Genomic DNA, 13,228 nt, shown 5'->3' on the forward strand with positions numbered 1-13,228 from the left:
CCTATAGCCATAGGCCCCCGGGTCAGTGACCCCCCTCCCTGACCCTCTCTTCTCAACACTGAATACCTGTTTTGCCAAACTCTGAAAAAGGTAGGTTCTTACACGCGGTTTTTTACTGTATTGTGTACCGTTTCATACCGTTCCGTTTGAAATACTGGAACTTATATTTTATTTTATCTAATTAAATATTGTATATAATTATCTGGAAAGTAATTACTATTTTTAGCATATTAAAATTCTACCGTATAACTTGTAAATTCATTCAAATGTTCTGTTTTATTAGGTACAAATACGTCACCGAGGCCAAATGGCTTTTTAACCACCTATGATGCAACTTTTAACAATCTTATTCTATCTTGAAAACTACTTTTTCTTAATTATTAGCATCTTAATATTTGTACAAATGTATTAATAATAAAAAAATTGAAGTGGTTAGAAATTGGTAAACTATTTCTACACAAAAAGTAGGAGGAATAATGGCGTTCCCGTGTGAACAGAAGAAAAACTTGGAACGAGGTCGTGACTTAATGATTTTTTTGCTTCAAAATATTTTTATTTTTGTTTCACAATTGGACCGAAACGCAATCGTTTCCTTTCGAACAGGACCTAGCATCTGCTACGCCCATGCCATCACACAAATAGAATCCTATTCTGTTCTCACGAAGGGTTGGCTGTTGTTTGTCTGGGAATCTTCTTTCCTAATAAGGTGCAACTTCCTCGTTCTATCAGTAAAAACGGAAATTTTCCGTGGAAAAGGCAAAAGACCGTTCCATGTTGTTATACTTACTACGCCATATTTATATTTAGCTCTTCTACACACCGCCGAACTTTTATCGTCTCCAGGGGCGAAACTTCACTATTTTCATTAGGGGGGCATGAAGCTTAGTTAGATGCCTGACGGAAGGGCGTGGCATGCTTGATGAAAGGGCGTGTCATACATGAACTTCATTTTTAGAGCACATCGCCTCAAGGGCTGAAATCATCGGGAAGCCCGAGAGAGGGTCTTTAGACTCAGGCTGTTTGTTTAAAGTCAAGAAATATGCCTCTAGTTTTTCTTGTGTTGGCTATAAACATTTGTTTCCGAAAAGCAAGCATTTGTAAGGCCTGTCTTTTCTATAAAAGAAAAAAAAGTCTTCACTTTCTAAATCACCTACAGCTATTAAGAGAGCAATTCAAAAAAGGGGATTTAAGTAGGGTCTCAATTTTATCAAAGTGGAACACCAAAACACAACTAGGAAATTTCGGAATTTAGAAACAGCTACGCAGATTACATTGTTTCAACAAAAAAGAGCTTCAGTTGCATTTTTTGAGTTTCATTTTCAATTTTCGGTTGCTCCGGAAGCAATTTCAACATTTTTAGACACCCAAGCACAAAGTACGTATCTCTAAATTCACCATAACAAAATCCCTCAAGCAAAGGAAAGTTTTTTATTGGAGGTATTTTACAGGTACACCTATCATTAAAGCTCAATTTTTGTGTCTTCGTAATCATGGATAATGTTCAGAAATAGAATGAACTCGAAAGTTTTTTGCAATGCGTATCTTAACTACAATTTCTTGATAAATTTTATATTATTTCCCGCTTGAACTGATTGAAACTTTCTGTTACTTGTTACGGTTATTCGATTTTTTTAGTTAAAATACTTTGGCGTCTGTTTGACCATTTTCTAGCGAAGGGTGCAATACTTTCGAACTGTAGGTGTAACTCCTTATGAATGTATGATGAAAGTTTCATACATTTGGAAAAGAAAGTACGATGAATTCTCAACAACGTATTCCGAGATGGTATATCCTTCATGCTTTGATTTATGATGCTTCTAAAACTGTCAGTGTTCCATGGGCTCCGAGGCAGAATGGAAAGGGGGGGGGCGGGGGCTTGTCAAGGGAAAATTTAGAAATCACAACAAAAATTTTTGAAAAAAGCTCTCTTGTTTTGCAAAAAGTAGGGGGGAGGGGTATGCACAGTGTTCATTTCCTTCTCGCATCAAACACACTTTACTTTCCGTCTATACTTTCGCTGTCAATCAATACTTCAGACTTCATCTCGAAACGAAGATAAACATGTGCGCGTCGAGCTCGAGACGAAAGCGCTGATTGGTGGACGAAAGACAGAAATGTAGATATGTTGCTGTTGCTTGCCTCGTTTCTGTTTTGTTTTTCCAACTGGGCGGAGGTTGAATAAAAGATGAGGGAAAAGTCCATAAATTCAAAAACCAAGCTAGGGCAAAAAGTAGCAATAAAAGTGCGACCTAAAGAAAATTGCCAGATTTGCCCGACAGTACCCTGGGTACCAGACTCACCATATATAGTGAGTCTGGTACCCAGGGTAGCCCGACAGATACACTGGCAGCAATAAATTTGCCCGACAAAATCTGCTTTTTTGAAGATTGGGGGGGGGTGCAGCACCCCCATACCCCCCAGTAGTTTTGCCCCTGATTGTCTCCTGCAATTCTAGCCTGAGCCCCAAAATCCAAATACTTTCAGTTTGGGGTCCTGAACTCAGGTACCGAGAGTAAAATTCAGGCTACTGCAATCAGGAGCGGATCCAGAGCAAATTTGAAGGAGTGGCAGTTGGTAGTGGGGGCGCTGAAAAATTTTCAAAAATTGGTCACGAGAGTACGCTGTATACAACAATTTCAGATACCTTTTTAGAATAAACAAAATAACTTTGAGGTAATCCTTGAAGCAGATTAACCTATCGGTCCAAGAACCTTTTTCATCTGATTCTCATTCTTCAAAAGGGGCGCAAAATTTCCAAAAAAGGGCGCCAGACTTGCTTCAATTCGTTGAGGGAGGGGCAACTGCCTCTAGTTGCCCCACCCCCTTAAATCCGCCACTGACTGCAATTCTTGTTACCAGATATCCTGGACATAAGAACAAACAGTATTTGTTTGGCCTGGCGTGGCAAAATAAGCAAAGTTTTGTGTCATCTCTATGAATACATCATCTGTCAGTTGCCCGTCAGTTGTTGGCTTATTCCACAGCTGAAGGTTGGGAATGAGAACAACTATCCAAGCAACGCGGATAATTTTTGACATGGTTATAAAAATAAATCCTAAAAGGAAAACAAGCAATACTGTGCATTGTGTACACACTACTGACATACAGTCGAATCCCGCTATCTCGAACTCGGTTATCTCGAACAACTCTCTATCTCGAACAGATTCCCATCCCCTCGTTTTCCTAAAGAGCTTGGTATAAAAATAAAACTCATAACACTAGTTTTTTATAAGAAACAAAGGTCGATGTTGAGTACTCCAGTTTCTTAATGTTCTGGAATTTTCAATGTTCATTGTTTCTTAAGAGTTTCTTTATTATGATGTCATGAACGATGTTATGAAATATTCGTGACCTGTTCCTCACGTCAAGAGATTCGATTCCGTTTTGATGCTGTATCTAGATGTGGGAAGTATATTTTTATCCCTTGTGTCTTAAATTCTAGGCCAACAGGGCAATCATGTTCTTGGATTTTACAACATTTCGTTGTTCTCAGTTTTATCACGAGTTAATAGTTTTTAATTTATTTGCTCCGAGTACTGGAGTTTCTTAATTCTTTCTGACTGTCCAGTACTCGTTTCTTATAGCCAGACATTAGCCAATTTTGCATCATCAATGAAGAAATCAGCATTTGTTCCAATGCACATAGTCTCTGTATTGGAAGTGTTGATGCGCAGACCCATTTGCCGAGCAAGACTATAATATTCTGTTAAAAGCAGTTGCAAACCAGGAGCTGTGTCGCTAAAAATTGCCATGTCATCAGCATATTGAGCCTCTCTGGTGAAATCTGCAAAAACTTTTTTAAGGTCAAAGAGATCACCATCGTAACGAAATCTGATTTTTACACTGCAAGTATGTTTGATTTCTTTGAAAGCGAGCAACAAACTGCTGCATAGATGCCAAAAAGTGTTGGGGCAACCTTGCTTGATGCCACTGTTATACTCAAAACACTGTGTTAGATCACCGTCCACAATGAGCCTGGCTTTTACTTCTTAATGTAACTTTTTGATAATCCTTACAAACTTTGGCGGGCAGCCTAGCTTACCCAGGATTATAAAAAGCAGTTCGTGATTCACGGTGTCAAAACTTTAGTGAAGTCTACAAAAGCTATATATTAACTTCGCTCCCTCGTTTTTTCCATTAATTGTCGTAATGTGAAGATTCCATCTATTCATCTTTTCGGTGAATATTCAAAGTTGTCAGCAAATTAAGGCTGTCTCACTAACTTTGTTGGCAAATGAGGCCTGAACACCATCCTAGAGCGAAAAAGCTAGCACTCGCACTGCTTACACCCCATTAGATTAAGAACAAATTAAGAACAATCCAGCCTCAGATTTTTGAAAAAATTAAGAACAGTCAGCCTGAACTTAAATTTACTGGTTCTTAAAAAAAAGAGTGTATATAAACTTCGCTCCCTCGTTTTTTCCATCAATTGTCGTAATGTGAAGATTCCATCTGTTGTGCTTCTTCCATTACCGTACCCTGACTGCGACTGAGGGTAAATAAACTCCGCTACCTGTTGCAATCTCTGCAGGATGATATCCGCAAACAGTTTCCCCACAACGCACAGTAGTGATATACCTCTGTAATGTCCATACATGCTTCTATCCCCCTCTTTGAACAGTATGGTGGTATCTGGATTTATCAAGTCAGGAGGAATGTCCTCTGCTGTCCAGAAGATGTTGGAAAGTATAAGCTGGAAGTCTCTCAAGCGATTTCCAACATGTACAAGTACTTCAGGGATGATTCCGTCAGGACCTGGGCTTTTTCCTAATTTGGTATTTGCAAGAGCTTTATCCAATTCTTGCATTTCGATAGGGCTGTCCATCGATCCGATTATTGTGTGTTCACGTTAGGACTCCATTGGTAACATTGTCAATAGGCAAGCGGCACTGATTGGTCAACCACTACAGTCATGGGCTCGCGTTTCTGATTGGGCTATTGCAATCCCCAACTGGGTATATATATATATTTCCTAGCGTAGAGCTTTCGAACTATGTTCTGACGTTTTAAACTCTAAAGAGCATCAGACGAAAAGCTTAAGTTTTCTTAAATGTTTGCTTTTTTCAAAGCCATTTTCAAGTTTTGTACCACCAAAAGATTGTTTGTAGAATCCTTGTATTTGTACTTTTATGCGTATTGGCGTGTTTTCGTATTGACAGGAGAAAATAGTTTGGAAGCGAGTTCACGCCCCAGTAATGAGGGGCTTGTATTCGTGGGACTATATTTTGGGGATGACTACTTTCGGAACTTTACTTTATTTCATACTCTAGCTATTTAGTTGAAAAGACAAAAGGATTATTCTGGAAAAGTCCTAAAAGATCTTTGTTGTCCACCATTAGTTTCTTAGCTTACTTTCTTCGACACTAGAGATTTTTCGTACAGAACGTAATTAACACTTCTTGACCTCTCTAATGTAAGACACTCGGTTAAACAATACGCAGAAATTTCGACAAAAATTTTCAATTCATCAATTCATCTCATCAACTTTACAAAAACACACGGTTGCGTGAAAACGAGGCAAATGGATTACGTAATCCCCTAAAAGAGCTCCTTATTGGGAGGGGTTTAAAACAACTTAAATTTACCATCGAATAATATAAAAGATATTATTGTTCTTGCAATCCAACATTAACGTGTGTGAAAATTAAGACAGCCGATGTTACAAAGCAAGACTTTCACTAATTTTACATTCTAAATATCTAGCTATTGAAATTACCTACGAAGAAAATCATGAAACACCCTGCTCAGATCAACATTCTTGTAAGTAATTGGTAAATTTTCGAGGATCGTTGTTGAGATGAAAATATGCAAAACAAAACAGACAAATTCTTCAAATCCAAAGCAGCTGTACCCAAACCTGGTCTAGGAATTAGGGAATGGGCAGATTCTGTGTTCATACTAACCACACCAAGGGGACAAGTGTTAACCAGGAATACTGCATTTTCTTTAAACGGAAGTTAATTGACCTTCCCATTAAATACAGTTGCAAAAAATTTCACATTTAGTGACCCTATAATAAGCATGATAAGTAGGATTCTGTTTTCTTAGTTAAAGGAAATACAGTAACTTAAAAGATTACGTATTGTAATGTCCTTAAGCTAAATAAAACTTAAACCTGGTGGCAAATAAATTGGGTGCTCCAGGCAATTGCTTTATAGTGCGCAAGTCATAAGCAGAGAAAAACTGTGAGATACATTAAAAAGAAACAACTATGAACAAACGACAAACACGTACTGACATAAGAAATTTGTTGAACTATACAACGATCGTTTAAGTTAGTTCAGATGGCAAGATGAGTGGTAGCAATGAAACGAAATATGTAGTTTACTGATATGTCTCTTCAAGCATTAAAACCATTCCACGTTGGACGCCAAAACATTCCAAAGAATTTGGAGAGCGGTTTCTCACATTTTAGATTATTCAAATGTACAGCAACGCAAGTTAAAAGAGTTTTGCAATTGCTGATCTGAACTGACCATTAAGTAGCCCGTATATGAGTGGGTTCATGGCAGAATTTGCAAAGCCCATCCACATGTTGATGGTGTCCATTGTGTTGTTGTCTTGTACCGCTCCAGACGCTCTGAGAATATTGAAAAGAACATAAGGAAACCAAGACAGAAGAAAGACAAGGATAACAAGGCTAACTGTTCTCAGCAAATGATATTCTTTGGTCGTTAGGATCCTACCATGTCTTGGAACACCTGCTGGGTTTATTTTTGAGCGCGCGTTTCTCTTAACATCAGTTTCAAGCTGGCCCACTATGTGAATTTGGACTTTTCCATTTAAAGGATCTTTGTTTTCAAGTTGAGGTCTGCTAAAACATTCTGAGCTGAAGTGAGTGTTGTCCCTCAAACAAATTTCGCTGTTGCTGCCGTCGGTCGCAAGAGTTTGCATCGGAAGCTCTAGCACAAAGTCATTGTCTTTCCTTGTTTGAATTTTCAGGCGTTGCAACCGTAAAGAGTTGAATATCTTGATGTAGCAAAACGCCATGATTGAAATAGGTATGAAAAGTCCAGTGCAAAAGACAGCTAATGTGTGTGAGAGGCTTTTGTAGAACAAAACCGTGCAAATTGTTTTGCCATCATCGAACCCTAGTTCGCCCCAGCCAAATGTAGGTGACACTGCCAAGACAGTTGAGATGGACCATACAGTAGCTATCGATGAAATCAATCGCTTTTTAGTTGCGACTGTTTCTTTGTGTCTCACAATGTAAAAGTATCTGTCCAGGCTGATCCCTGCCAAAGACTGTACGGAGGCCAGAGTTATAATGACTTTTAGCAAAGCGACAACTTGGCACATTTTGGTACCAAGTGGCCATTTTTTGAAGTAAACCGATGCCAAACCAAAAGGCATGATGAATATAGATTGCAGTAAATCGGCAATGGCAACATTGAAAATAAAGGCATTTGATACTTTGCGTAATTGCTTGCAACGCAGTCCTGCAGCAAGGATCAATATGTTGCCCCCAAAAGCAATTATTTGAATAAGAAGCAGGGATACAAACTTGAGTATCGCATCGGCGGAATCCAAACCTGCCATCTGATATCACCTACAAGCAAAAACAGAAATTCTAAAAAGAGCAGATTGCAAAAAAACCATTTTTCATCAAAAAATGAAAAATCACCTTTAGCTTCATATCAAATCACCGTACGCTGCATCAACCAGGTTTCTATTTGCAATTAAATGGAAAGGTGGGGATGACCCAGGGGCAAATCATTCCTGCAAACAGCTTACGAGATTTCTACGAAGACAAAAGGATTTCTAGAGATTTTCAAATAAAGCAATAAGATCTCTACCAAAAGTCTACAAGATTTCTGTGCAGTGATTCCCCCCTCAACGCTAACACTGTGACGGTAACGTGAATGCTTCTTCAATTATCCCGGTGGACCTTTTCCCCTTGCAGTTCTCAAATTGCGTATGACTGATGTCTTAAATAAATTTCATCCAATGACATTTCTTACCTTATTTTCACTACTGTCATAGCCTATACAAAAACCAGCTACTATAAATGAGTTGCTCTAGATACAACGAATGGTGCTTCATAGCAGCTATTATAAGCCTCTACGGGTATCATGTTTGAATCTTCAGCTTACTTTACCAAAAAAATGGCATTCACTGAATGTTGAAATGTCTTTATAGGATAGGTGGCATTAAGCTTAAACAAGTTATAACTAGACCACGTGATTCAAATTTCGATGATTCTCCTACTGCATGTTGCTGATAAACGCACAATGAGTGCGCCAGCAGAAAAAAGTAGCTACTTAAAAATGCTAAGGAAACCGAAGGCTCTGAGCATTTCTTAAATCTTTTCGCACGAAATTATATTTGGATTAGCAATTGTAACGTTTAAACTTATTGTTTTGCTAGACAGATTTACAGTTTTTTTCAGTAACAGCTGTATAAATGTACACAAATGAGGGGAATTGGAACACAAACACATAGAAATCAAATGTAACGGGTAATCTCAGTGTTAGACCTCCTACAATAAATTATTGAACGACTGGTTCTCAAATTGAAGGTTCACCTTGCTATCTAGTTAGACTTGGCATTAGCCTAAAAAGTGAAGCAAGGCAAATGGATAAAGTTTTTCTTTGTTTTCATGTTTCTTCATGCCAACTCAAACTAGTTATCGTCTGTTCATTCAAAAAAAACAATTGCTTACACAGAATGAAGACAACAACCACTTTACCAGATTGATAATGATTTTCACACTTGCAAAAAAGCCACCGTTACGGAAAAAGCTGCTTGAGAATTTGCTTGCTTAAGGATAGAAAGAAGATAAATTACTATACTAAATTACGAAATAGATAAAAAATACTAAAACAGACCTTTCCAAGAGTCTGAAGGGCGTGGCCGAGAGAATTTGTATTCGTCCACCCCAGTTCTTTTGAGCTGGCGACGCCACTGTCTGTTTCTAGTAGAAGGTCTCTTATAGAAAACGAGTGTAGTCAACTGGATGATTAAAAGACAGCCTCGTTTCTGCTATTCTGTTGGATACAAAAAATGTTTGCATTAATTCAATAGAGGAGTTACAACACAAGAAAGACAACATTGGGCTTAAAAACTACCTCTTGCATAAAGACAAGACACCCTTAAAATCAGTCCCTAACATTTCATAGAACCAAATACCAAAATTATTGGCAAATGCGCGTCAAAAATAAATATTAACATCATACCATGTGCATTGAAGTTTCATGACTGCATTAACACGCAAATATCAAAGCCATTGAGTCATGCCAGTATTTTGATGAAGCCAAGAGTTTAAATTTGTTTGCTTACGGTTCGATTTAAGTCACCTGACTAAACCTCATCTTAAGTTACCTTTTTATACCATACAACAAAGTTATCCTCGCTGAATTAGAAAACCGCAAAAGAGCCCGAACAATATTTTGCCCTTTTGATCACACCAAGATGGCAGTATCCAGCGAGTTAAATCCAATCGCTAGCGTCAAAAGCAGGTGTTTTCCAAGGTATCATATAGAAAAAGATATAGAAAACTGCAAATAAGCACCGGGTGATGACTCAAAGACTGACTCGTCGAATATGTCCAGCAAAGTGCATTCAGCAACTCATGTTGATCAAAGTAACCGGAATTAACTTCTTTTTGCTATTTTGCTGGATACAAAAAAAGCAAATTACTCAATTAAGGTGCTATTTTTTGAGTTAGAGATACTTCTTCGCTCGTTGAAAAAGGTGGTACAGTGGTACAAAATTTGCATGAATGTTGCTCGCAGGAAGATAAACCTTGATCAAGGAGCTTATTCAAACATTATTTTTTTGTTTTTTTGTTTTAATATCATACTTAAGGCTTTAAACCATTGTATATATATGTATCTATTGTGAATAAAGTTTGACACATTAAGGGAAATGGAATTCAAAATAATGTAAAAGATTACCGAAAATTGTGAGGGAAGTTTGGCTTAGAAGAGGTTGTGTAGCGTATCTTGTCATGTTTAGATCTATTATAACTATTTACCATATTCTTTTTATGTTAGCTTTTATTTTAGTTTAGATGTATAGCCCCTTGTAAACCAGCATTGCTAAATGGGCTACCATGCTTAAATAATTGGATATGAATGAATGAATGAATGAATGAATGAATGAATGAATGAATGAATGAATGAATGAATGAATGAATGAATGAATGAATGAATGAATGAATGAATGAATGAATGAATGAATGAATGAATGAAATAATGAATGAATGAATGAATGAATGAATGAATGAATAAATGAATGAATGAATGAGTGAATGAATGAATGAATGAATGAGACAGTAAAGACACGGTAGGCCAAGAACATTTAACACCATAGTGAAAGCTCAATCAATCTCTAAACTATCTTTTAAAGAAGCCCCAATTTGACTAGAGCCTTTGGCAGCATAGTTGTAGCTTTTTTCTATTAAGGCTTATCTAAAATGATTTAAACATGTTTCTATTATCCTTTCTTTGTGTCAGAAACGCTTCCAGTTACCTGAAAAATCTTCCCTTTTCCTGAGCTTTAATGCTAGCGACATTCGACTTTTTCGACATTGCAGCTAACTGTGTATAGTATAACTATTACATTGAGGTTCTTTTCAATGTTTCAATCGATCAAATATTAACCACAAGCTTAAACTTCTTTCAAAGCCTCAAACAAATTTTAATAAAGCAATCTTCTACTGAATAAACTATGAAGCAATCAAGGCCCGAACAAAGTTGCAGCCTGCTCAAATAAACTGAATTACACAATCATAAAAGAGTATGCTTTATATATTTACGACTTCGAGCACTAGCAAAACAAAGTATTGCATGTCTTTATCATGGCATGCTTTGTGCATTTTTCAGTAATTTCATCAATAATAAAAACAGAGCCTGCCTTGGTCCTTTGAACTATGAATTAACTAAGTGAGGTCAAGTTAAAAATTATCATGTTTAAAACCTAAACTCTTTGGCACAAATAAAAGAAAGATACATTTTAGACATCGCAAGGACTTTATTGGCATGCTAGGATCATTGGTAAAGTAAGACTTAAAAAAGGCTTTCTTGACCATACTTTTAAAGAGCAAATCTCCCAAATTTTCTATTTTATATGCGGTTTCCTTTCCATCAATAAATCCCAGTGATATTCTCTGTTTTTGTAACATTTTTGAGAGTTTGTCCATGAGCAAACAAACTCTGTGAGCAACGTTTAATATAAAAATGTTTGCATTAATTCAATAGAGGAGTTACAACACAAGAAGGACAACATTGGGCTTAAAAACTACCTCTTGCATAAAGACAAGACACCGTTAAAATCAGTCCCTAACATTTCATAGAACCAAATACCAAAATTATTGGCAAATGCGCGTCAAAAATAAATATTAACATCATACCATGTGCATTGAAGTTTCATGACTGCGTAAGCACGCAAGTATCAAAGCCATTGAGTCATGCCAGTATTTTGATGAAGCCAAGAGTTTAAATTTGTTTGCTTACGGTTCGATTTAAGTCACCTGACCAAACCTTATCTTAAGTTACCTTATTATACCATACAACAAAGTTATTCTCGCTGAATTAGAAAACCTGCAAAAAGCCTGAACAATATTTTGCTCTCTTTATCGCACCAAGGTGGCAGTATCCAGCGAGTATCCATCCAATCCGATCGCTGGCGTCAATAGCAGGTGTTTTCAAAGTATCAAGTAAAAGGAAGATATGGAAAACTGTAAATAAGCACCGGGTGATGACTTAAAGACAAGTGCAATAAATCCATTGTCAAACTTTATTGCAACTGTCCAAATGTTTTCTTTAAAATACAATTCCAGCAAATCATTTTTGAAGCAGTAGATTAGCTAACACAATACTCAGAAGAGTGACAGAAATTCCTTATCCCGAAACGCCTATACTAAATGTATGTCAAAGGGCATTGTAATCACGTTTCTTGGGAAAGATATGATCAATTTTCATCCGTCTTTCAGGAAGTTTTTGCATGAAACCATACCTTGCCCTTTTAAAGATCAAATAATGGTTTCAAAGTGGTAATAAAATGTCCTCTAGCCCCTTACGTCTTGTTCATAGGTATGTCGTGGAAGATTCATTAATACCTCTACGTAGGAAGTTATTGTCATCTGCTTCTAGGCAAATCTGTCCTTTATAGTGGCGCTTCATAATTGGCATTTGCCACTTTAATGCCTGAAGCTGCTGCTGCAGCTGCCCCTTCAAGGAGAGTAGTAAAAATTTCGTTGCTGGACAAAAAGAGGGAATCATTGTCCTCTTCTTAAAAAAGGTTACACTATTTTTCCAGTTTTCGCAGGTCTTAAAAATTAGCACAAAAAAGAGTTTTGGCGATTTCATATCTTCAGATACAATTTGACCCAAAATTTAATTGAAAACGGCAGCAGGTTCAGTTTTATTATCAGTCGATAAAATGTTTCGTCCTTCTTCTAACTGAACCATAACATCTTAATGTCAGTATGAAGCTCTTCTGACTCTAACATTTCATTTTCTACCTCTTCAACATTAATCCCAGCAAATATTTCCTTATCAAGTGTTTTTAATGAAAGCAGCAGGTTCAGTTTTATTATCAGTCGATAAAATGTTTCGTCCTTCTTCTAACTGAACCATAACATTTTAATGTCAGTATGTACTCTTTTGACTCTAACACTTCATTTTCTACCTCCTCAACATTAATCCTAGCAAATATTTTCTCATCAAGTGTTCTTAATAAAAGCAGCAGGTTCAGTTTTATTATCAGTCGATAAAATGTTTCGTCCTTCTTCTAACTGAACCATAACATTTTAATGTCAGTATGTACTCTTTTGACTCTAACACTTCATTTTCTACCTCTTCAACATTAATCCTAACAAATATTTCCTTATCAAGTGTTCTTAATGAAAGCAGCAGGTTCAGTTTTATTATTAGTCGATGAAATGTTTCGTCCTTCTTCTAACTGAACAATAACATTTTAATGTCAGTATGTACTCTTCTGATTCTAACACTTCATTTTCTACCTCTTCAACATTAATCCTAGCAAATATTTCCTTATCAAGTGTTCTTAATGAAAGCAGCAGGTTCAGTTTTATTATTAGTCGATGAAATGTTTCGTCCTTCTTCTAACTGAATTATAACATTTTAATGTCAGTATGAAACTCTTCTGATTCTAACACTTCATTTTCTACCTCTTCAACATTAATCCTAACAAATATTTCCTTATCAAGTGTTCTTAATGAAAGCAGCAGGTTCAGTTTTATTATTAGTCGATGAAATGTTTC

At 36.8% G+C, this 13,228-nt stretch overlaps 1 protein-coding gene across 3 annotated transcripts; it reads right to left on the bottom strand.

Annotated features, from left to right (window-relative positions):
- Positions 1 to 141: 141 nt before the first annotated feature.
- Positions 142 to 13,004, bottom strand: LOC135684963 (beta-3 adrenergic receptor). 3 transcript variants are annotated; one of them, XM_065200686.2, is made up of 3 exons: positions 11,354 to 13,004; positions 8,829 to 8,987; positions 142 to 7,549 (listed from the first exon to the last, which is right to left on the bottom strand). In XM_065200686.2, the coding sequence occupies exon 3, from the start codon at positions 7,537 to 7,539 to the stop codon at positions 6,442 to 6,444; it is 1,098 nt and encodes a 365-aa protein (XP_065056758.2). In that variant the 5' UTR covers positions 7,540 to 7,549; positions 8,829 to 8,987; positions 11,354 to 13,004; the 3' UTR covers positions 142 to 6,441. The 3 variants fall into 3 exon arrangements, with proteins under 3 accessions (XP_065056758.2, XP_065056756.2, XP_065056757.2); XM_065200684.2 differs by having other exon boundaries at positions 9,177 to 13,004; XM_065200685.2 differs by having other exon boundaries at positions 142 to 8,987; positions 9,177 to 13,004.
- Positions 13,005 to 13,228: the final 224 nt, after the last annotated feature.

The sequence above is a fragment of the Rhopilema esculentum genome, chromosome 21 (assembly GCF_057945365.1).
Source record: "Rhopilema esculentum isolate cy_ngs chromosome 21, ASM5794536v1, whole genome shotgun sequence".
In the NCBI taxonomy this organism is placed as follows: domain Eukaryota; kingdom Metazoa; phylum Cnidaria; class Scyphozoa; order Rhizostomeae; family Rhizostomatidae; genus Rhopilema; species Rhopilema esculentum.